This window comes from Gambusia affinis, linkage group LG09, assembly GCF_019740435.1.
Source record: "Gambusia affinis linkage group LG09, SWU_Gaff_1.0, whole genome shotgun sequence".
Classification (NCBI taxonomy): Eukaryota; Metazoa; Chordata; class Actinopteri; order Cyprinodontiformes; family Poeciliidae; genus Gambusia; species Gambusia affinis.
The window spans coordinates 14,420,814-14,446,642 of record NC_057876.1 but is presented as its reverse complement, the minus strand read 5'-3'; the positions used below and the strand labels follow the sequence as shown (position 1 = coordinate 14,446,642).

General features: G+C 40.2%; 1 protein-coding gene across 26 annotated transcripts in view; it reads right to left on the bottom strand.

The window, feature by feature from the left end:
- Window positions 1-25,829, bottom strand: part of LOC122836606 (protocadherin alpha-C2-like) — a 189,162-nt gene that overhangs the window by 39,055 nt on the left and 124,278 nt on the right. Inside the window, exons 1-2 of one of the 26 annotated variants that reach the window (XM_044126274.1) lie at window positions 6,275-6,457; window positions 3,208-3,865 (exon numbers count right to left, since the gene is read on the bottom strand). The exons of 18 other annotated variants lie outside the window; for them this stretch is intronic. In XM_044126274.1, the coding sequence (XP_043982209.1) occupies window positions 3,208-3,865; window positions 6,275-6,318 (702 nt within the window). In that variant the 5' untranslated portion in view covers window positions 6,319-6,457. Of the gene's footprint in view, window positions 1-3,207; window positions 5,684-6,274; window positions 8,865-12,088; window positions 14,550-15,684; window positions 18,175-19,419; window positions 21,880-22,788; window positions 25,272-25,829 lie in introns of those variants that run through there. 7 more of the 26 variants (XM_044126273.1, XM_044126249.1, XM_044126253.1 and 4 more) reach the window with 7 other exon arrangements.

Below are 25,829 nucleotides of genomic sequence, written 5' to 3'. Positions count from 1 at the left end.
TCAGCGTCTACAGGTGGAAACGGGGCGGGGAAAACCACTACGTCACTCTTCAGTGTGTCTGAGCTGAAACACACGTCATACTGCTGAGTAGCTTTAGAGTAAGACCAGCTCCCGTCAGGGTGGGTGGTGATCATGGGGGCGCTGTACCTGCTGAAATCACTGTCTGTCCTGTGGCATCTGACAGCTATTAAACTGATGAGACTCAGCAGAAAGATCACAGACACTGACACAATGGAGATCAGTAGATACAAGTTCAAATCAGAGAAGTTGTCCTCCTTTATAGGAACATGTCTGAACTGAGTCTGGACATCAGCTGTGCTTTCAACCACCATCACATCAATAGAAACAGTGGCTGACAGAGAAGGTTCTCCATTATCAGAAACTAACACCAACAAGTGGTGAGTTTTCAGGTCATTGTCGCTCATTCTCCTCTTAGTCCTGATTTCTCCGGTGCTGGTTCCGATCCTGAACAGGTTGTTTCCTTTGGGCTCCGACAGGTGATAAGAAAGCAGCGCGTTGTATCCAGAATCTGCGTCCACAGCCCTGATCTTTGCTACAAAGTATCCCGCTTCAGCAGAATAAGGGATGGTCTCGCTGTTAACAGAGCCGAGCTCAGAATAAGGAGCTAAAATAGTAGGATTATTATCATTTTCATCGAGAATTAAAATATTAACAGTCACGTTACTACTCAGCTGAGGAACACCAGAATCATTTGCTTGAACTTTAAACTGAAATGTTTTTAACTCCTCATAGTTAAAAGACTCCAGACAAAAAATATCTCCAGTTTGAGCGTTTATGTTTAAAACTGAAGTTATTGGAATATTTTTTGAAAAGGTACCTAATAATGAATACTTTATTTTAGCATTTTCTGCCTCGTCAGGGTCCTGTGCCATTATTATTCCAATATTGGTTCCAACTGCACTATTTTCTTTGACATAAACATTTATTACAGAATCTGAAAACTTAGGGGCGTTATCGTTAACATCTGAAATGTGAACAGGGATAACATTAGTGCTGGAAAGGGGTGGATTGCCCTCATCTATAGCATAAATTGTGACATTATAGTGAGAAACACTCTCTCTATCAAGAGGTCCATCCACTGTTAATGAATAATAATTTTTATAATTTAGCTTAAGCTTAAAAGGAACCGACCCAATGACCTGAGCTCTGGTAATACCATTTTTACCCCCATCTTTGTCAGTCACAGTAACCAGAGCAACAACAGTTCCTGTCCCAGCATCTTCTTTAACTGGACTCATCAAGGATGTGACCACAATCTCGGGTATGTTGTCATTAACGTCAATCACTTCCACTAACATTTTACCGTGAACACTCCTTGAAGGCGTACCTTTATCTCTGGCTTGCAAGCGGATATCATACGCTGCAGTTTCCTCATAGTCGATCTGTCCTATCACGTTTATTTCCCCTGTGTCTGGGTTTATTGAGAATAAAGCATCAGGATTGATATTTCCTCTTCTAATAAACGAATATAATATTTCACTGTTTATTCCCTCATCTGAATCTTCAGCACTGACAGTAAGAATGGAGGTTTGCAAAGGGGTGTTTTCAAGAACCTTGACTTTATACAACGACTGACTAAAAACTGGAACATTGTCATTGGTGTCCATTATATGTACAGTGATCTTTAATGTCCCCGTTTTGGCAGGCTTACCTCCGTCGAGAGCAATTAATATTAGGTTACTTGCAGCATTTTTCTCTCTGTCTAACGACTTTTGCAGCACTAGTTCGGCAGATTCGCTGTGCTGTCCTCCGCTTTGTATGTCAAGCAAGAAAAATTCATTGGAACTCAGCTTGTAGCTTTTTACCCCGTTATTCCCCGAATCCGCGTCGTTTGCCATCGGGAGCAAATACCTCTCTCCGGGAGAGGATGATTCTGAAATATTCAAGTTGATTTCCTTGTCAAGAAAATATGGTGCATTATCATTGATATCCGTTATCTGAACCTCTATGCGATGCAGATGCAAAGGATTGCTCAACATGGCTTCAATATTTAGGAAACATTTCTCCGAGTTTGGACATAGCTCTTCGCGATCAATCCTGTCGCAAACATACAGCGTACCAGCTTTCAAATCCAAGTCAAAATACTTCTTAAAGAGCCCAGACACAATTCGTAAATCCCGTCTTTCCAATTCACTCACGCTGACTTGTAAATGCTTAGCGAGATTTCCCACCACTGTTCCTTTGTCAACCTCCTCGGGAATGGAGAACGAGAGCAGCGCTGTACACGCGCCACAGAAATAAAGCAGAACCCAGATGTTTATCCAGATTGCGCATGAATGTCCTCCACGTCCCATGGCTGCCAAACCACGAAAAAAAACCCGATATAATTTTAGAACACGTCCATTTTGTGGTAAATGTCAGACGGAATCCTCTCTGCAGAGCGACCGAATGCGTTTTCTCACAAAGCAGCGGTTCACTATGTCTACACATGGAAAGGAGGAGTCTGGAGCTGGAACCATCCGTAAATTTGTGGTCTCCAGCGACACCAAGTGCTGTTTATAATATATAAATAAATCATTGCAGTTTAGCTAAATAATGGCAAGATTTTTAGCGGAACATTAGATATTGAAAAAACAAACAAACAAACAAAAAATATACGCTGATTATTGCACTAATGAAGGCAGAAATAGAATTATTATTTTAAGGTAACCCACTTTAAAGACACAAAACAGAGATTGCGCTGACATCTTCAGAAATATAATGACCACACCAGTCACCACAACTCCGAAAAACAAGATCCACAAATCAGGACCGTGGACAGAGTCCGCTGCTAGACAACTTCAATCTGATCTTGTTTGCAGTCCTTAGATACAAAATTGACAATTAGCAACTACTTTTAGGTTACAACAGATAAAATAACATCCAAGATTCATTAGCTTAGCCATCTAAAAGACTATATAGCAATCGAAAAATATAGTCAGCAAAAATAAAGGTTGACATAATCTCGCAAATAAAGACATCCACGGAAAAAAACAAGTACAAAAACAGACAAGCTATGATCAGCAGTACTGCCAAAATATATTTGGGATATGAAAAAAATAACGGTTAAATAATGATATAATATTTTAAGGAGGTTTGGCCAAAAAGAGTGAATACCACAACATTTAAAAACAAACAAACAAAAAAAAAACTATCATATAGACATTTTTACGAGTTTTAAACAAATGCTATTTCAGCCTTCCTTACCTTATCTGTATTTGGTAAAGTCTGAGTTCTGGTAAAAGTATCACACCCGTTGATACTGATCAGTTCAGCATCTACAGGTGGAAACGGGGCGGGGAAAACCACTACGTCACTCTTCAGTGTGTCTGAGCTGAAACACACGTCATACTGCTGAGTAGCTTTAGAGTAAGACCAGCTCCCGTCAGGGTGGGTGGTGATCATGGGGGCGCTGTACCTGCTGAAATCACTGTCTGTCCTGTGGCATCTGACAGCTATTAAACTGATGAGACTCAGCAGAAAGATCACAGACACTGACACGATGGAGATCAATAGATACAAGTTCAAATCAGAGAAGTTGTCCTCCTTCATAGGAACATGTCTGAACTGAGTCTGGACATCAGCTGTGCTTTCAACCACCATCACATCAATAGAAACAGTGGCTGACAGAGAAGGTTCTCCATTATCAGAAACTAACACCAACAAGTGATGAGTTTTCAGGTCATTGTCGCTCATTCTCCTCTTAGTCCTGATTTCTCCGGTGCTGGTTCCGATCCTGAACAGGTTGTTTCCTTTGGGCTCCGACAGGTGATAAGAAAGCAGTGCATTGTATCCAGAATCTGCGTCCACAGCCCTGATCTTTGCTACAAAGTATCCCGCTTCAGCAGAATAAGGGATGGTCTCACTATTAACAGAGCCAAGCTCAGAATAAGGAGCTAAAATAGTTGGATTATTGTCATTTTCATCCAGAATGCACACATTAACAGTCACGTTGCTGCTTAGTGGAGGAACACCAGAATCTGTAGCCTTAACTTTAAACTGGAATGTTTTCAATTCTTCATAATTAAAAGACTGCAGAGTAATAATTTCTCCATTATCTGAGTTGATGTCTATAAACGAAGTCACGGGGAAATTTTTAGTGTCAGCATCTACAGAATAAGTTACTTTCGCGTTTTCATTTATATCAGGATCGACTGCGCTTATAGTAAAAATACTGGCTCCAACTGGGCTGTTTTCTTTCACATAAATATTGATCACAGATTCCAGGAAATGAGGCGCGTTATCATTAACATCAGAGATTTGTACGTTAATAACGGTGGTGCTGGACAGAGATGGAACTCCGTCATCATTAGCTACAATTGTGAGATTGTAAGTAGCATCTGCTTCTCGATCAAGGGGTCCATCTACAACTAAAGAGTAATAACTCTTATAATTAGAATTTAGTTTAAAAGGAGTTGAATCAACAAGCTTACATCGAGTTTGACCGTTTTTACCTCCATCTTTATCCGTTACTGTAACCAAAGCGACAACGCTTCCTATTTCTGCATCTTCTTTAACTGGGTTCATCAATGATGTTACAACAATTTCTGGGGTATTATCGTTTACATCAACAACTTCGATCAAAAGTTTTGCATTTGATCTCCGAGGTAAGGCACTTCTGTCTGTTGCTTGCACATGTATTTCATAGGCTGACTGTGTTTCATAATCGAGTTCCCTTTTCACGCTGATATCTCCGGTATCTTCATTAATGAAAAACATATCAGATGGGTTAAAGTTTGGACGTTTGAAGAAGGAGTAAACTACTTTTCCGTTTTCCCCTTCATCTAAATCAGTGGCATTGAGCTGAATAACTTTAGATGCGATTCGAGCATTTTCGTAAACGCTAGCTTTGTAAAGTGATTTGCTGAAAGACGGCGTGTTATCGTTCACATCGAGAATATTAACGATAATTTGCAGAGTTCCAGTTTTTGGAGGCCTGCCTCCATCTATAGCAGTGAGTGTCAGTGTAATAGTTGCTTGTTTCTCTCGGTCTAAAGCTTTCAGCAGCACTAATTCAGCAGATGCGCTGTGTTCTCCGCCGCTCTGTACGTCGAGGGAAAAGTATTCATTTACACTGAGCTTGTACGTCTTTACAGAATTGCTGCCTGAATCTGCATCGACTGCCAAAGGCAGCAAGAAGCGCTCGCCCGCTGGTGAAGATTCAGAAATATTGAGAGAAAATGATTTTTCTGCAAAAGCAGGCGCGTTGTCGTTCACATCATTAATCAACACCTCGATGCGTTTATGCACTACAGGATCACTCAGTATGGCCTCTAGATTTAACGTGCATTTAATAGTGTTCAGACAAAGCTCTTCACGATCTATCCTGTCATTGACATAAAGCTCTCCTGTTTTAAAATTAGCTTCCAAGTATTTCTTACTGTGTCCCGACACAATATTTAGATTCCTGGTTTGCAGGTCTCGCACGTTGACGTTTAAATCCTTTGCGAGGTTCCCGACAACAGTTCCTTTGTCCGCCTCCTCGGTGATAGAGTAGGATATCTGAGCAGCAGACCAGTCAGATGCAAACAACATGACCAGGAAAAATAAGATCCCATTATTCCTTCTTCTGCTCATCGCTGATTCGAGAGAAATGCACGATATCTTAACCGTTTCTGAAGTGACACCACTCGATCGGAACAATTGTCAAAACAAATGATTCCACTCCCCGACTCTCAACCATGATTCCTTCTCTTCAAACAAAGCACACCAAGTCTTCTGTGACGCATTAAATAAAGGAGGAGACAAAACATAAAGTGCTTTCAAAATCTCGTGGTCGTCAGCGACCCCTCGCGCCTTAACTCTAAACTCTGAGAAACATAAAAAAATGATAAAAAAAACATAGTGGAGTAGATTTTGTGCAAAGCATGAATGTATGAAATTTTAACACAGCTCAAATCAATTAAGCTTATTGTTACGGATATTACATCATGACAAAAAGGTGAAAAAAACAAAAAACTGCAGAAAAGATGCAGCTAATGAACATATAAATTAAATGACATCCTTGAAAACGATCTATCATTCCCAAACAACTTTAAAACATAAAAAATAGATAAAAGGCCAGCACAGTATGAAACGGCTTTAAACGCTGCTTTGTAAGGCAAAACATTTATCGGTTTAATTGTAATAATAGAAATATTCATTCCTTGTTTTTCAAATAGTTGTAAAAAATACAATTAATAGAGTAAGACAAACAGAGGAATTCGCAATAAAATACACGATTTATCTAGAAATTAATTTTGTACAAGGGACTCAGTGACCAATATTAACTCACCTTTTCTGTGTTTGGTAAAGTCTGAGTTCTGGTAAAAGTATCATTTCCGTTAATACTGATCAGTTCAGCATCTACAGGTGGAAACGGGGCGGGGAAAACCACTACGTCACTCTTCAGTGTGTCTGAGCTGAAACACACGTCATACTGCTGAGTAGCTTTAGAGTAAGACCAGCTCCCGTCAGGGTGGGTGGTGATCATGGGGGCGCTGTACCTGCTGAAATCACTGTCTGTCCTGTGGCATCTGACAGCTATTAAACTGATGAGACTCAGCAGAAAGATCACAGACACTGACACGATGGAGATCAGTAGATACAAGTTCAAATCAGAGAAGTTGTCCTCCTTTTTAGAAACATGTCTGAACTGAGTCTGGACATCAGCTGTGCTTTCAACCACCATCACGTCAATAGAAACAGTGGCTGACAGAGAAGGTTCTCCATTATCAGAAACTAACACCAACAAGTGGTGAGTTTTCAGGTCATTGTCGCTCATTCTTCTCTTAGTCCTGATTTCTCCGGTGCTGGTTCCGATCCTGAACAGGTTGTTTCCTTTGGGCTCCGACAGGTGATAAGAAAGCAGCGCGTTGTATCCAGAATCTGCGTCCACAGCCCTGATCTTTGCTACAAAGTATCCCGCTTCAGCAGAATAAGGGATGGTCTCACTGTTAACAGAGCCGAGCTCAGAATAAGGAGCTAAAATAGTTGGATTATTATCATTTTCATCCAGAATGCACACATTAACAGTCACGTTGCTGCTGAGTGGAGGAACACCACAATCTGTAGCCTTAACTTTAAACTGGAATGTTTTCAATTCTTCATAATTAAAAGACTGCAGAGTAATAATTTCTCCATTATCTGAGTTGATGTTTATAAACGAAGTCACGGGGATATTTTTATTATCATCTTCTATATAATAAGTTACTCTCGCGTTTTCAATCTTATCAGCATCGACTGCGCTTATAGTAAAAATACTGGCTCCAACTGGGCTGTTTTCTTTCACATAAATATTGATCACAGAATCAAGGAAATGAGGCGCGTTATCATTAACATCAGAGATTTGTACATTGATAACGGTAGTGCTGGACAGAGATGGAACTCCGTCATCATTAGCTATAATTGTGAGATTGTAAGTAGCATGTGCTTCTCGATCAAGGGGTCCATCTACAACTAAAGAGTAATAACTCTTATAATTAGAATTTAGTTTAAAAGGAGTTGAACCAACAAGCTTACATCGAGCTTGACCGTTTTTACCTCCATCTTTATCCGTCACTGTAACCAAAGCGACAACGCTTCCTATTTCAGCATCTTCTTTAACTGGGTTCATCAGTGCCGTTACAACAATTTCTGGGGTATTATCGTTTACATCCACTACTTCGATCAAAAGCTTCCCATTGGATCTCCGAGGTGACGCACCTTTGTCTGTGACTTGAACATGAATTTCAAATTTTGACTGTGCTTCATAATCTAACTCACTTTTCACGCTGATATCCCCGGTTTCTTCATTAATAAAAAATATATCAGATGGATTAAAGTTTGCACGTTTGACAAAAGAGTAAACTCTCTTTGCGTTTTCCCCTTCATCTAAGTCAGTGGCATTGAGTTGAATAATTTGAAATCCTACCGGGGCATTCTCAGTTACGCGAGCTTTATAAAGTGTCCTGCTAAAAGACGGCGTGTTATCATTGGCATCTATGATATGGATAATAATCTGAACAGATCCAGATAGTGGAGGCCTTCCTCCATCTAAAGCAGTAAGTTTTAGGTTAATAGTTGCTTGTTTCTCTCGATCTAAAGCTTTCAGCAGCAGTAATTCAGCAGAAACGCTGTGTTCTCCGCCGCTCTGTACGTCGAGGGAAAAGTATTCATTTACACTTAGCTTGTACGTCTTTACAGAATTGCTGCCTGAATCTGCATCGACTGCCAAAGGCAGCAGGAAGCGCTCACCCGCTGGTGAAGATTCATAAATATTGAGAGAAAATAATTCCTCCGCAAAGACAGGCGCGTTGTCGTTCACGTCATTAATCAACACCTCGATGCGTTTATGCACTACAGGATCACTCAGTATGGCCTCTAAATTTAACGTGCATTTAATAGTGTTCAGACAAAGCTCTTCACGATCTATCCTGTCATTTACATGAAGCTCTCCTGTTTTAAAATTAGCTTCCAAGTATTTCTTACTGTGTCCCGACACAATATTTAGATTCCTGGTTTGCAGGTCTCGGACGTTGACGTTCAAATCCTTTGCGAGGTTCCCGACAACAGTTCCTTTGTCCGCCTCCTCGGTGATAGAATAGGATATCTGAGCAGCAGACCAGTCGGATGCAAACAACATGACCAGGAAAAATAAGATCCCATTATTCCTTCTTCTGCTCATCGCTGATTCGAGAGAAATGCACGATATCCTTAATGTTTCTGAACTGACACCACTCGTTCGGCAAATATGTTCAAAGCAAGTGATTCCACTCCCGGGTGTTTAGCCATCGTTTCTGCTCATCAAACAAAGCACACATAGTCTGCTGTGACGCATAAAGATAAAGGAGGAGACTAAAACCAGCAAGCTCACCAAACACACGGTCATCAGCGACCCCACGCGCTGTGACCATATAATATGAAAAACGAGCAGATAATTTTAAGCATACAAAATAATGACACTTTCATTATGCAAAATCACTTAAATTATTTGCGACAAGTGGACGTTTTTTTCATGTCAGCCTACTGTTATTCAAGCAAGATGAATAAAAAAAAATGTAACGTGAACATGCTAATTGTAAATGCAACAAAAAATTGCAAATATGACCAAATTAATTTTGTGAGTAAATGACCATTTAAAACAAATGTTAATACTGACATTTTACAGGTGGATGACCAAATAAAATGTATGAAGTCTGAGCTGAAAATCATCATGTTGCACAGTAGTGTGATAACCCATCGAAATCACTGTCTGTCCTGTGGCATCTGACAGCTATTAAACTGACGAGACTCAGCAGAAAGATCACAGACACTGACACGATGGAGATCAGTAGATACAAGTTCAAATCAGAGAAGTTGTCCTCCTTTATAGGAACATGTCTGAACTGAGTCTGGACATCAGCGGTGGTTTCAACCACCATCACATCAATAGAAACAGTGGCTGACAGAGAAGGTTCTCCATTATCAGAAACTAACACCAACAAGTGGTGAGTTTTCAGGTCATTGTCGCTCATTCTCCTCTTAGTCCTGATTTCTCCGGTGCTGGTTCCGATCCTGAACAGGTTGTTTCCTTTGGGCTCCGACAGGTGATAAGAAAGCAGCGCGTTGTATCCAGAATCTGCGTCCACAGCCCTGATCTTTGCTACAAAGTATCCCGTTTCAGCAGAATAAGGGATGGTCTCACTGTTAACAGAGCCGAGCTCAGAATAAGGAGCTAAAATAGTTGGATTGTTATCATTTTCATCTAGAATGCACACATTCACAGTCACATTTCTGCTTAGTGGAGGAACACCCGAGTCAATTGCCTTAACTTTAAACTGAAATGTCTTCAATTGTTCAGAATTAAAAGACTGCAGAGTAATAATTTCTCCAGTATCTGAGTTGATGTTTATAAACGAAGTCACGGGGAAATTTTTATTATCAGCATCTACGGAATAAGTTACTTTCGCGTTTTCATTTATATCAGGATCGACTGCGCTTATTTTAAAAATACTGGCTCCAACTGGGCTGTTTTCTTTCACATAAATATTGATCACAGAATCAAGGAAATGAGGCGCGTTATCATTAACATCAGAGATTTGTACATTGATAACGGTGCTGCTGGACAGAGATGGAACCCCGTCATCATTAGCTATAATTGTGAGATTGTAAGAAGGATGTGCTTCTCGATCAAGGGGTCCATCTACAACTAAAGAGTAATAACTCTTATAATTAGCATTTAACTTGAAAGGAGTTGAACCAACAAGCTTACATCGAGCTTGACCGTTTTTACCTCCATCTTTATCCGTTACTGTAACCAAAGCGACAACGCTTCCTATTTTAGCATCTTCTTTAACTGGGTTCATCAGTGATGTTACAACAATTCCTGGGGTATTATCGTTTACATCCACTACTTCAATCAAAAGCTTCCCATTGGATCTCCGAGGTGACGCACCTTTGTCTGTGACTTGAACATGAATTTCGTAGGCTGACTGTGTTTCATGGTCTAATTTACCTTTAAGGCTGATATCTCCGGTTTCATCATTTATCAAAAATATATCAGATGGATTAAAATTTGCACGTTTGACAAAAGAGTAAACTACTTTGCCATTGCTTCCTTCATCTAAATCAGTGGCATTGAGCTGAATAACTTTAGTGCCCACTTTGGCATTTTCATTAACGCGAGCTTTATAAAGTGTTTTGATAAAATAGGGCGTGTTGTCGTTGACATCTAAAACATTAATAATTATTTGAACAGTTCCCGATTTTGGAGCTCTGCCGCCATCAATAGCAGTGAGTGTCAGTGTAATAGTTGCTTGTTTCTCTCGGTCTAAAGCTTTCAGCAGCACTAATTCAGCAGATGCGCTGTGTTCTCCGCCGCTCTGTACGTCGAGGGAAAAGTATTCATTTACACTGAGCTTGTACGTCTTTACAGAATTGCTGCCTGAATCTGCATCGACTGCCAAAGGCAGCAAGAAGCGCTCGCCCGCTGGTGAAGATTCAGAAATATTGACAGAGAAATATTTCTCCACAAAAGTAGGGGCGTTGTCGTTCACGTCATTAATCAACACCTCGATGCGTTTATGCACTACAGGATCACTCAGTATGGCCTCTAGATTTAACGTGCATTTAATAGTGTTCAGACAAAGCTCTTCACGATCTATCCTGTCATTGACATAAAGCTCTCCTGTTTTAAAATTAGCTTCCAAGTATTTCTTACTGTGTCCCGACACAATATTTAGATTCCTGGTTTGCAGGTCTCGCACGTTGACGTTTAAATCCTTTGCGAGGTTCCCGACAACAGTTCCTTTGTCCGCCTCCTCGGTGATAGAGTAGGATATCTGAGCAGCAGACCAGTCGGATGCAAACAACATGACCAGGAAAAATAAGATCCCATTATTCCTTCTTCTGCTCATCGCTGATTCGAGAGAAATGCACGATATCCTTAATGTTTCTACACTGACACCACTCGTTCGGCAAATATGTTCAAAGCAAGTGATTCCACTCCCGGGTGTTCAGCCATCGTTTCTGCTGATCAAACAAAGCACAGATAGTCTGCTGTGACGCATAAAAAGAAAGGAGGAGACTAAAACCAGCAAGCTCACCAAACACACGGTCATCAGCGACCCCACGCGCTGTGACCATATAATATGAAAAACGAGCAGAAAATTTTAAGCATACAAAATAATGACACTTTCATTATGCAAAATCACTTAAATTATTTGCGACAAGCGGAAGTTTTTTCATGTCAGTCTACTGTTATTCAAGCAAGATGAATAAAAAAAATGTAGCGTGAACATACTAATAGTAAATGCAACAAACAAAGATAGAATATTTAATGATATCAATTTGAGCAACAATTCATCCTTAAAGGACAGAAAAACGCAAGAAGTGAACTATTTCAATCAAAAAGCAAAAAAAGAATTTACAGCACGAGGAAAGAGTCTTAGATGGGCGCGTGTTTGACAAGGTAAATATCATGTATACGTTTCGTTGAACACTAAAAATATATATCTTTACTTTCACAATGACAAATAAACTACACGTAGGTTTCATAGATTATTGATATATAGTGCTGTAAGCCATAAAATACAACATTTATCTGTAAGTTCCTTTTACACAAAGTACTTACAGACCAATATTAACTTACCTTTTCTGTGTTTGGTAAAGTCTGAGTTCTGGTAAAAGTATCACATCCATTAATACTGATCAGTTCAGCGTCTACAGGAGGAAACGGGGCGGGGAAAACCACTACGTCACTCTTCAGTGTGTTTGAGCTGAAACACACGTCATACTGCTGGGTAGCTTTAGAGTAAGACCAGCTCCCGTCAGGGTGGGTGGTGATCATGGGGGCGCTGTACCTGCTGAAATCACTGTCTGTCCTGTGGCATCTGACAGCTATTAAACTGATGAGACTCAGCAGAAAGATCACAGACACTGACACGATGGAGATCAGTAGATACAAGTTCAAATCAGAGAAGTTGTCCTCCTTTTTAGAAACATGTCTGAACTGAGTCTGGACATCAGCTGTGCTTTCAACCACCATCACGTCAATAGAAACAGTGGCTGACAGAGAAGGTTCTCCATTATCAGAAACTAACACCAACAAGTGGTGAGTTTTCAGGTCATTGTCGCTCATTCTCCTCTTAGTCCTGATTTCTCCGGTGCTGGTTCCGATCCTGAACAGGTTGTTTCCTTTGGGCTCTGACAGGTGATAAGAAAGCAGCGCGTTGTATCCAGAATCTGCGTCCACAGCCCTGATCTTTGCTACAAAGTATCCCGCTTCAGCAGAATAAGGGATGGTCTCACTGTTAACAGATCCGAGCTCAGAATAAGGAGCTAAAATAGTTGGATTGTTATCATTTTCATCCAGAATTAAAATGTTAACAGTAACGTTGCTGCTGAGCGGAGGAACACCAGAGTCTGTGGCCTGAACTTGAAACTTAAACGTTTTCAGTTCCTCGTAGTTAAAAGACTGCAGACTTATTACGTCACCAGTGTTTGATTTGATGCTTAATACTGAAGAAACTGGCATACTCTTTTGAAAATCATTCGAAAGTCTGTAGGTAACTCTTGCATTGTCATCCGCATCCGTATCAATTGCACTTATTGTGCAAAGTTTTGAACCGACTGGGCTGTTTTCTTTGACAAAAACGTGAATCACGGGTTCGGTAAAACGAGGTGCGTTATCATTAACATCAGCAACTTGTACAGAAATTACTTTGATGCTAGACAGACATGGACTTCCGTCATCTGAAGCTGTAACGGTGATTTCATATGTAGAGATATTTTCTCTGTCGAGCGGTCCATCAACTACTAATGAATAGTCATTTTTGTAGTTGGACTTCAGCTTAAAGGGAAGCGATCCAGCTACGCTGCATCTAGTTATTCCATTTTTCCCGCCATCTTTGTCACTCACCGTAATGAAAGCAACGACCGTCCCCTGCTCTGCATCCTCTCTTACGGGTGTCATCAAGGACGTGACAGATATTTCTGGAGAATTGTCATTAACATCAATAACCTCTATTAATAACTTGGCATGCGCACTGCGAGGAGGGACTCCTTGATCCTTTGCCTGAACTCTGATTTCATAAGCACGTGTTTCTTCATAATCTAGGCCTTCTTTCACTGTTACTTTCCCTGTTTCTGCGTTTAAATCAAACAGGCCAGACGGATCAATACTTCCCGTTTTTATGAAGAAATACTGAATGTCGCTGTTCACACCTTCGTCCAAATCCGTCGCATTTAACTGGAGAACAAACGTTCCGGGACTAACATTTTCTCTGATCTGCACCTTGTACAGAGTTTTACTGAACACAGGACTGTTGTCATTCACATCTATGACGTTTACTGTCAGCTGCAATGTCCCTGATCTGGGTGGCACGCCTCCATCTACAGCAGTAAAAACAAGTTTAATCGCTGATTCTTTTTCTCTGTCCAAAGCTTTCTGCAGCACCAACTCGGCCAGAACGCCATGCTCTCCACCACTCTGCACATCAAGCGAGAAATGTTCATTCTGACTCAGCTTGTAGCTTTTTACCGCGTTGCTTCCTATATCCGGATCCACCGCTACAGGGAGAGGATATCTCTCTCCTGGTGATAACGACTCCGAGATATTTAATACATGTGTTTTTTCGATAAACAAAGGTGAGTTATCATTTACGTCAAGAATGTTTATCTCGATACGGTGCACATTCATTGGATTGCTTAAAGCAGCTTGTATTTTCATAGAGCATTTTACCGCGTGTGGACAAAGCTCCTCTCTGTCTATCCTCTCAGTGACAAAGAGGTTCCCGGTCTTTAAATTCACGTCAAAATATGTCTTGCTGAAGCCAGAAACAACACGTAGATCCCTGGTGTTCAGCTCGTGCACGTTCAGGTTTAAATCCTTAGCGACATTTCCCACAACAGTCCCTTTGTTCAACTCCTCGGAAACGGAATACGATAGCTGGGATATGGACAGCTCACAAAGAGAAAGCAGCGCAGCAGAATAAATCCAAAGATGTCCGTGTTGTGTTGCCCAAAACATCCTTAATGTGGTAACAAAGGAGACACGGTTATACCATTTATATTCATAAAAAATATGCAGATCCTATTTACAGGACACAGTGTGTTCCTTTCCAAGCCGTACGACCGAATGATGGGAAGCTACAAAAGCTGATGACGGGTTATTCTTTTCGGGATGAACCAAGGAGGGGTTATAGACGTATAATCTGAGTCATACTAATGGTCTCGAGTGACATCATGTGGTAGAAAATATATAGACACTTATCAGAATAGCAAACTAGACAGTCGTTGTAACTGAAATACATATCACGTACTCGTGGTTTTATTGCATTAATAAAACTATATACATATAAAAAATCTTCATGCAGAAGTTTAGAAATGTCAATAAAAAATGCAAATATGAAAATAATTTGAAGAGTACAATGATAATTTCAAAACAAATGTTATAACATGACATTTTATTTGAGATGACCAAATAAAATGTATGAAGTTATAATCTTGATCATGTTGCACAGTAGTGTGATAACCCATCTAATCTAGTATTCTTACATACATTAAAGAAACAAAGATAACTGGAGTGGAGTCCGGAGGTATTCAGATGCTGTATCTCTGACATCAGTACCATGGATAGCGCCGACATGACTTAGCATTTTGTTTTTCTTAATTTTCAACTGAGCAGTCTTGTTAAATAAAGAAAACATATTGAGAGTACAATCATTTTATGGTCATTGTTGCTTATGTCTAATGTTTAATTATGAGTCATTAGGACAATATTACAAAATGTTATAATAGTGGCACGTAAGACAAGTAAATAATTGAGTACATTTTTGTTACATTTTATAGTGTTTATATCTCGCAGCAGTAAATGTTTGTATTTTTAGATCAAGTAAGTACCTAAGATTAGCTAGAGTATTTGAATTTCAAACTGCATGCACTACATTATGCTGTAGTGTCTCAAGGAAGATATATAATATTCCTTGAACTAATCACACAAAAGTTTAAACATGTTCTTATGTGTTTGTAGAAATAAAGTTCAACCAGGCAGCTTGACTTCAGCAATGACAAGAACTCTTTGTAAAGGCTTGTAAAAAAATATATATAAATATGACATCTTCTGTATAATTGATAACATTCATAAAGACTTGCTCTCCTTTTTGATCCCAGCAAATTAACAAGCACTTCTTAAAATTACTATAATTTAGTTCTAAACCATAACATGAAGTCTCATTGATGACATACCTTATCTTTGCTTGGTAAAGTCTGAGTTCTGGTAAAAGTGTCTCCTCCATTAATACTGATCAGTTCACCATCCACGGGAGGAAAAGGGGCGGGGAAAACCACTACGTCACTCTTCAGTGTGTCTGAGCTGAAACACACGTCATACTGCTGAGTAGCTTTAGAGTAAGACCAGCTCCCGTCAGGGTGGGTGGTGATCATGGGGGCGCTGTACCTGCTGAAATCACTGTCTGTCCTGTGGCATCTGACAGCTATTAAACTGATGAGACTCAGCAGAAAGATCACAGACACTGACACGATGGAGATCAGTAGATACAAGTTCAAATCAGAGAAGTTGTCCTCCTTTATAGGAACATGTCTGAACTGAGTCTGGACATCAGCTGTGCTTTCAACCACCATCACATCAATAGAAACAGTGGCTGACAGAGAAGGTTCTCCATTATCAGAAACTAACACCAACAAGTGGTGAGTTTTCAGGTCATTGTCGCTCATTCTCCTCTTAGTCCTGATTTCTCCGGTGCTGGTTCCGATCCTGAACAGGTTGTTTCCTTTGGGCTCCGACAGGTGATACGAAAGCAGCGCGTTGTATCCAGAATCTGCGTCCACAGCCCTGATCTTTGCTACAAAGTATCCCGCTTCAGCAGAATAAGGGATGGTCTCACTGTTAACAGAGCCGAGCTCAGAATAAGGAGCTAAAATAGTTGGATTATTATCATTTTCATCCAGGATTAAAACATTAACAGTCACGTTGCTACTGAGCGGAGGATTACCAGAATCTGTGGCCTGAATTTTAAACTGCAATGTGTTCAACTCCTCATAGTTGAAAGACTGCAGCGCACTAATTTCACCTGTTTCTCTGTTTATATGTAAAATAGTTGAAAGTTGTGTTTTAGCAGGATTTTTATCAATTAAAGAATACGTAATTTTAGCATTTTCGCTGGCGTCCGCATCCTGTGCTGTTACCTTTGTGATTATTTCTCCAACTTTACTGTTTTCTTTCAGATACACGTTGATATCACCTTCTGGAAATCTAGGTGCATTGTCATTCACGTCAGAAATACACACGCTGACCACAGCAGTACCAGTGAGCGCTGGGCTACCTTCATCTACAGCAGTAATAGTCAAATTATGAACGGATACAGTCTCTCTGTCAAGAGGACTGTCAATTATCAACGAATAATAGTTTTTGTAGTTTGACGTTAATTTAAATGGGACTGCGTCTTGGATTTTACAACTAGTGAGGCCATTTGATCCTCCGTCTTTATCGCTCACTGTTACCAAAGCAACGACTGTTCCAATTGCTGCATCTTCCTGCACAGTACTCATCATGGATGTTATCGAGATTTCAGGTGCATTGTCATTAATATCAACAACCTCGAGCAACACCTTTGCGTACCCACTCCTTGGGGATGCGCCTTGATCTGTTGCGCGCACTCTTAATTCATATACATTACTTTCCTCGTAATCCAAATCAGCTTTGACAATCAGCTCACCGCTCTCCGGAATAACACTGAATTTTCTAGAAGAGTCTACCGTCCCCCCTCCCATTAAAAAATAGGTGATGTGTGCATGCGGACCCTCGTCTAAATCGGTTGCATTTAATTTTAATATTGTTGTACCCACCGGTGTGTTTTCGCTGACACTTACTTTATAAAGCGATTTACTGAACAAAGGTGAATTATCATTAGCGTCTATCACGTTTACGAGAATTTGCATGCTGCCAGACTTCAAAGGTTTTCCTCCGTCCACAGCAGTCAGGGTCAGTTTCATTGTGGGTTGCTTCTCTCTGTCTAAAGCTTTCTGCAGAACCAACTCAGCAGACACGCTGTCGCGACTGCTGCTGACATCAATCGAAAAATACTCGTTTGGACTCAGTTTAAATGTTTTGACTGAATTTATGTCAGTATCTGCGTCGTGAGCTGCTGGGAGAGGATATCTTTCCCCCGTCGAGGATGATTCAGAGATATTGAACACATGAATTTTCTCTGAGAATGCCGGTGCGTTATCATTAATATCCAGGATGTTCACTTCAATGCGATATATGTTCATGGGATTGCTCAGGATTCCCTGTATGTTTAAGGGGCACTTGGGTGTATTAGGACAAAGCTCTTCGCGGTCGATCCTGTCGCTTACAAATAACACTCCTGTTTTTAAATTGGCTTCAAAATACGTCTTACTGTGTCCAGACACAATTCGAAATCCTCGCTCCTCCAGTTGCTGGGCGCTGACGTGTAAATCCTTAGCAATATTCCCGACCACTGTCCCTTTGTCCGCCTCCTCGGAGACCGAGTAGGAAATCTGAGCGGAGGACCAATCAAATAAACAAAGAGTAATGGCGAGCAGCATCCATTCGGATTCTTTTTTAAGTTTCCGATTCATTATTGTACAAAGCGGTCAATCCAAACAAAGCTCCTTTAGCTATAAAACGGCAAAAAAGTAAAAAATACGTCCAACATCTTCGAGTCTCGAAACCATCTTGCCCCGCGACGACGTGCAAACAAACACCAACCACTGAGTGGCTCATACTTCAGCAAGTAAAAGGAGGAGTTTCAAACCATTAGGCGAGCATCAGGGAATCTATGGTCTCGGGTGACATCTTGTGTCCGATACACAGACTTTCCTAGATTGAAAATAATGAAATAAAAAGAAACAAAACAAATAAAAAAAAACCCTGATAAAATCATTCAGTGGTATTGTTGTTTTTTTTGTTTGTTTTTTTTCTTTACTGAAGAAACATCAAGAAAATATAGCTTCCGGTCAGCCAAGTAATATTGACATCAGATGATAATTATAACCTTTAACCACACAGTGTGAAAAGTCTTAAACAAAGTGACGGCTTTAAAAGAAAAGCGCCAATAGACGAGCTGGCGAACGAGAAATACTACGACTACTTGTATAAATAACAACAATAATAATAATAATAATAATAATAATAATAATAATAATAATAATAATAATAATAATAATAATAATAATAATAATAATAATAAATATTTAAGACGGCTCTTTCTAGTTATATTTATGTATAATTTAACCAGTAGTCACATCGACATTGTATTACAGCACCATGGCTAGCGCCATTTGAGGGGATTGGTGGACCACGGGGGCTGCACAGTGGCGCAGTTGGTAGAGCTATTGCCTTGCAGCAAGAAGGTCCTGGGTTCGATTCCCGGCCGGGGATCTTTCTGCATGGGGTTTGCATGTTCTCCCTGTGCATGCGTGGGTTCTCTCCGGGTTCTCCGGCTTCCTCCCACAGTCCAAAAACATGAAACCTAATTGGTTTCTCTAAATTCTCCCTAGGTGTGTGTGTGAGTGTGTTGTTTGTCTTGTATGTCTTTGTGTTGCCCTGTGACAGACTGGCGACCTGTCCAGGGTGTACCCCGCCTCTCGCCCGGGACACAGCTGGAGATAGGCACCAGCAACCCTCCCGACCCCATTAGGGAAGAAGGGTGTTCAGATAATGGATGGATGGATGGATGGATGGTGGACCACGAACGAACCAGTAACACTGGTAAACTTAAACTATGTCAAATTTTACTTTTATTTAAAAGCGAATTTATTGGAAATTGACTGATGATGAACATCTGTCATCGATGTTTGTCAACTTAACAACACAAATAGAAAACCAGTATACGTTTCATGGGTTCAGACACATAAAAATATGACTTCCAACGGATGTTGCGGCAAGGAAATCGATTTTTAACATTTTTAAGAAATATAGTTTTGAAGATAACTCACCTTCTCTTTGCTTGGTAAAGTCTGAGTTCTGGTAAAAGTGTCTCCTCCATTAATACTGATCAGTTCAGCATCTACAGGTGGAAACGGGGCGGGGAAAACCACTACGTCACTCTTCAGTGTGTCTGAGCTGAAACACACGTCATACTGCTGAGTAGCTTTAGAGTAAGACCAGCTCCCGTCAGGGTGGGTGGTGATCATGGGGGCGCTGTACCTGCTGAAATCACTGTCTGTCCTGTGGCATCTGACAGCTATTAAACTGATGAGACTCAGCAGAAAGATCACAGACACTGACACGATGGAGATCAGTAGATACAAGTTCAAATCAGAGAAGTTGTCCTCCTTCATAGGAACATGTCTGAACTGAGTCTGGACATCAGCTGTGGTTTCAACCACCATCACATCAATAGAAACAGTGGCTGACAGAGAAGGTTCTCCATTATCAGAAACTAACACCAACAAGTGGTGAGTTTTCAGGTCATTGTCGCTCATTCTCCTCTTAGTCCTGATTTCTCCGGTGCTGGTTCCGATCCTGAACAGGTTGTTTCCTTTGGGCTCCGACAGGTGATAAGAAAGCAGCGCGTTGTATCCAGAATCTGCGTCCACAGCCCTGATCTTTGCTACAAAGTATCCCGCTTCAGCAGAATAAGGGATGGTCTCACTGTTAACAGAGCCGAGCTCAGAATAAGGAGCTAAAATAGTTGGATTATTATCATTTTCATCGAGGATTAAAACATTAACAGTCACGTTGCTGCTGAGTGGAGGAACACCAGAGTCTGTAGCCTTAACTTTAAACTGAAACGATTTTAACTCCTCGTAGTTAAACGATTGTAGATTTACAATATCTCCTGTTTTTGAGTTAACTGTTATCATCGAACTAATCTGCGTATTTTTGGGAGGATTAAGTAAACTGTACGTTGATTTAGCATTTTCATCTGAATCGGAATCAAATGTAGATAGCCTATGAATTGTTGTTCCAGTTTGGATGTTCTCTTTTACAAACACGTTAATTAGAGAATCAGGGAATCGAGGAGGATTGTCGTTTACATCAGAAACCTCAAGCGTAATTATAGCTGTTGTCGAAAGCTCAGGTGATCCGTCATCTGTTGCTTCAATTGATATGTTGTATTTAGAAATATTTTCTCTGTCGAGTGGTCCATCGACCAACAAAGAATAGTAATTTTTATAATTAGATTTTAATTTAAATGGAACAGAACCTTTTATCTTACAATTTATTTGACCATTTTTGCCTCTATCTCTGTCGGTGACCGTTACCATCGCAACAGCCGTGGCTATTTCAGCGTCCTCCTTTATTGGGCTCATCAGAGATGACACCAATATTTCTGGAGCATTGTCATTGACATCAATCAATTCGACTAAAACTTTACTGTGTGCAGTACGCCGCGGACTTCCTTTATCTCGTGCTTGAACACGAATTTCAAATGCCTGGTGTTCCTCATAATCAATGTTGCCTTTAACTATAATCTCTCCGCTATTGTTATTAAGGGAAAATATTTCTTCAGGATTCAAACGCGCCCCCTCTGTAAACGAATAAACGATCTGACCATTGAGACCTTCATCTAAATCCGTGGCACTCAGTGTTAATAAAGTTGAGCCCATATTTGCATTTTCAGTCACTTGTATTTTGTAAAGATTCTTACTAAATACGGGCGAATTGTCGTTTACGTCCAAAACATTCACTTTTATCTGTAAAGTTCCTGCTTTAGGGGGTTTGCCGCCGTCCACTGCAGTCAGAATCAGCTCGATCACAGGCTCTTTTTCTCGATCTAACGCTTTTTGCAATATTAATTCAGCAGAGACACTCTGGTCACCAGCGCTTTGTATATCTAATGAGAAATATTCATTTGTGTTTAACTTGTACGTCTTCACCGAATTAGTTCCCACATCCGCATCGTGGGCCACAGGGAGTGGATGTCTCTCCCCAACATGAGAAGCTTCAGATATATCTACTGTAATCGCTTCCTCGAGAAAAAAGGGAGCGTTGTCATTAATATCATTGATCAATACCTCAATTCGATGGAGGCTGCGAGGGTTGCTCAATATGGCCTCGATGTTTAAAATACATTTCGCCACATTCGGACAAAGCTCCTCCCGGTCTATCCTTTCGCAGACGAAAATTACTCCAGATTCGCGATTTATGTCAAAATACCGTTTTCCATACCCAGATGTCATTTGGAGGTCCGTGTTCTGGAGTTGTTGCACACTGAGGTTTAAGTCCTTCGCAACGTTTCCAACCACTCTGCCTTTGTCCACCTCTTCGGAAATGGTATATGATAGCTGAGCCACGGACCGATCAAAGAGACAAAAAAGGGTAAAAATCAGGCTCCGCAAGTTATCCCATCGTGTCCGAGCCGCCATCGCTTTTTCAGAAGAAGCCCTGCACGACCTACTTTAGTGCTTAAAAAGCATGTTTTTCCTTCCATATATCCATTCTTGCAAAAGATCCTCACTCGATACGGGCCTCGCTCATCTGCGAGGTGTTATCACAAAGCAGCCCCTGATGATGACGTTTCAGCTTTGTCTTGAAAGAGGGAGGAGTTTCCAGCATATTAAACAGCTGTTGTTTGCGCGGTCTCTTGCGACATCTTGTGATCACTTAATTGTGCAACAAACTAATATTATTAGATTTTGAAAAACAAAGTTATATATTAAAAAAATCTGAGTGGGCAAGTGCGCAGCAAAGTATGTTCTGTTGGAATAGAAATCCTTTTATAAAGATGTGTTAGGTATTTTAAAAGCTAAAAAGCAAACATATTCCTGATAAAACAAAACCAAAAAAGAAAAACATATCTGTTCAAATGGTACATAGAGAATTAAGTTGAACTACAGCATCAGCACCAAGAACAGCTCTTGACTCTCAACACAGACTACAGCGAAGTGGCAAACATTGGTCAGAACCACGGACAGCGCATGGACAGAATTCCAGTGACTTTCTGCCAATTATTTACTTTGATTTATAACAGAAAAAAGGAAATAAAAAATATTTGTTGTTTATATTTTCTTTTGTTAAAGAGTTTCTTAAACTCAGGCTAAATAAAGGCTTCCTGAAACTTCTCCAACATCTAATTTAAACATTAATAAAAATATACAGAACTAAGCAGAATGGGTAAATGTGCAGGTTTGGAGGACTTTAAAATGTCTTCATTATGGTGAAACGGTGATTATCATTGAAATATGATTGATTTGTTGAGCAAATCTACACTACTGCCTTATCAAAGGATATACTCAAACCACAGCTCCAAAATATTCTGTACAGTTTTATCTTGTAGCCGATGTTATTATTATTATTTTTTTTGAACACATTACCTTTCAGAAAAAATTTTATTGACTCAACACATGTACATTTCTTACCTTATCTTTGTTTGGTAAAGTCTGAGTTCTGGTGAAAGTGTCTCCTCCATTAATACTGATCAGTTCAGCATCTACAGGTGGAAACGGGGCGGGGAAAACCACTACGTCACTCTTCAGTGTGTCTGAGCTGAAACACACGTCATACTGCTGAGTAGCTTTAGAGTAAGACCAGCTCCCGTCAGGGTGGGTGGTGATCATGGGGGCGCTGTACCTGCTGAAATCACTGTCTGTCCTGTGGCATCTGACAGCTATTAAACTGACGAGACTCAGCAGAAAGATCACAGACACTGACACGATGGAGATCAGTAGATACAAGTTCAAATCAGAGAAGTTGTCCTCCTTTATAGGAACATGTCTGAACTGAGTCTGGACATCAGCGGTGGTTTCAACCACCATCACATCAATAGAAACAGTGGCTGACAGAGAAGGTTCTCCATTATCAGAAACTAACACCAACAAGTGGTGAGTTTTCAGGTCATTGTCGCTCATTCTCCTCTTAGTCCTGATTTCTCCGGTGCTGGTTCCGATCCTGAACAGGTTGTTTCCTTTAGGCTCCGAAAGGTGATAAGAAAGCAGCGCGTTATATCCAGAATCTGCGTCCACAGCCCTGATCTTTGCTACAAAGTATCCCGCTTCAGCAGAATAAGGGATGGTCTCACTGTTAACAGAGCCGAGCTCAGAATAAGGAGCTAAAATAGTTGGATTATTATCATTCTCGTCCAGGATTAAAACGTTTACTGTAACATTGCTGCTAAGTGGAGGATTACCAGAATCTGTGGCCTTAACCTTAAACTGAAATGTTTTTACTTCCTCATAATTAAAAGACTGTAGGCTCATTATATCCCCAGATTCAGAATTAATACTAATCATTGGGCTGAAAAGCTGTCCTTTACTGTTAGTTTCCAGAACCGAATAGCTCACCTGACCGTTTTTGTTGATGTCAACATCGACTGCTGTCACTGTTTTTATTATTGTACCAACTTTACTGTTTTCCTTCACATATATGTTTATAACAGGTTCCCGGAAGTCTGGTGCATTGTCATTTACATCAGAGACAAAAACAGCAATAACGCTGGTGTTTGAGAGAGAAGGCTGCCCCTCATCTGAAGCTAATATTATTACATTGTACTGAGAAATCACCTCTCTGTCTAAATGTCCATCAACAACCAACGAGTAATAGTTTTTATAGTTTTTCTCAAGTTTGAAAGGAACTGTGTTTACAATCTTACAGGTAACTTCGCCATTTTTACCACTATCTCTGTCTTGTATCGAAACAAGAGCAATAGCCGTACCGACGGCAGAGTCTTCCTTGACACTACTCGTAAGTGACGTCACAGTGATTTCAGGAGCATTATCATTAACGTCTATGACTTCAACCAGCACTTTACTGTGAGCAGACATGGGAGGCTGGCCTTTGTCTCTTGCCTCCACCCGGATCTCAAAAGCTTTCTTTTCTTCATAGTCGATTTCACCTTTCACTGAAATGACTCCCGTTACAGAGTCTATTTCGAAAATATCAAGAACATGATCTTGATCTTTATTGCGAAGAGAGAACACTATCTCACTGTTTGATCCGTCATCGGCGTCTGTGGCATTTAAAGTCAGGATTGCAGTGCCAAATGCAACGTTTTCTAGCACGTTAATCTTGTAAAGACTACTGCTAAAAATAGGTGCGTTATCGTTTATATCCAAGACATTTATTTCAATTTCTGATGTACCTGAATTTGCCGGAGAGCCCCCGTCGAATGCAGTTAACAGGAGTTTTATATTTGATTTTGTCTCTCTATCTAAGATTTTTTGCAGCACTAGCTCTGGAGATATGCTCTCTGCTCTTTTGTGTGTGACAAGACTGAAGTATTCATTTGGACTGAGCTTGTAGCCGCTAACGCCATTTTTACCTCCATCGGCGTCGCTTGCTTCCGACAAGGCTAATTTAAACCCAGGCGAGGTATTTTCTGCGACATCCAATAGTTGTGATTTCGCATTAAAAGTAGGGGAATGATCGTTGATATCTTTAATTTCTATCTCCACGCGGTACAACTTCAGTGGGTTGTTTATTACAGCCTCCAAGCTAACAATGCATTTGGACTCATCTGCACACAGCTCCTCTCGGTCTATCCTCTCATTAGTGATCAAAAATCCGGTCTTTAAATTTACCTCGAAGTATTTCCTTTTAGATGCAACAATTTGAAATAAGCGGGAGTCCAAATCCTGCACATTCAAGTTAAGGTCCTTCGCAATATTTGCTATGTTAGTGCCTGGCTTTACCTCCTCTGAAACAGAATAAAACAGCTGTGTCGTCGCCGCTTTCTGGTAACAACCCAGCAGTCCCAGCAGAAAATATGTAAAAGCAGATCTCCAGAAATTTGTCGATAACATAATTCCGTTTAAAGAGATCAAGGGATGGTTCGCGTATATTTCATTTGCCTCAAAGAAAGTCAAAATTCAAGGCGAAATCCTGTTGAAGCTTTGTTGAAATGTATTCCATATTGTTGTCCCGTCTGTTCCCAAATCTCTTTGTGCTGAAAATCGCAGCCAGTCTCTTATTACTCTAGGAGGAGCGTTACCACTTCAGTGTTACGGTCTATAGCGTCGCTTTGTGGCGATCTCGCAAAACCACACTCATCAGAAATAATAATAATAATAATAATAATAATAATAATAATAATAATAATAATAATAATAATAATAATAATAATAATAATAATAATAAAGACTAACTCGAATAAAAATAACGAAATATTTTACTAAAGGTCACATGTTACATTCCGATGCAGGAAAGGTTTTCGAAATGTGTTCATAATTACTTAAATTATTTTACTCTTTACACAGAAAGAAAGGAAGAGGGGACGGAACGCGTGTAACAATCTTTATAAAGAGTTATTAAAATTGTGACTACATGACGATTTTAATACATGCCGTTAAATAAATATTTAACGGCAAAACACAACACAAATTTTGTTTTTTTACTTTATATGCAAAAAATAAGAAGATGTCAGAATTTAATTTCAAGCAAATTTTCGCCAACGAGAAACCGTGTC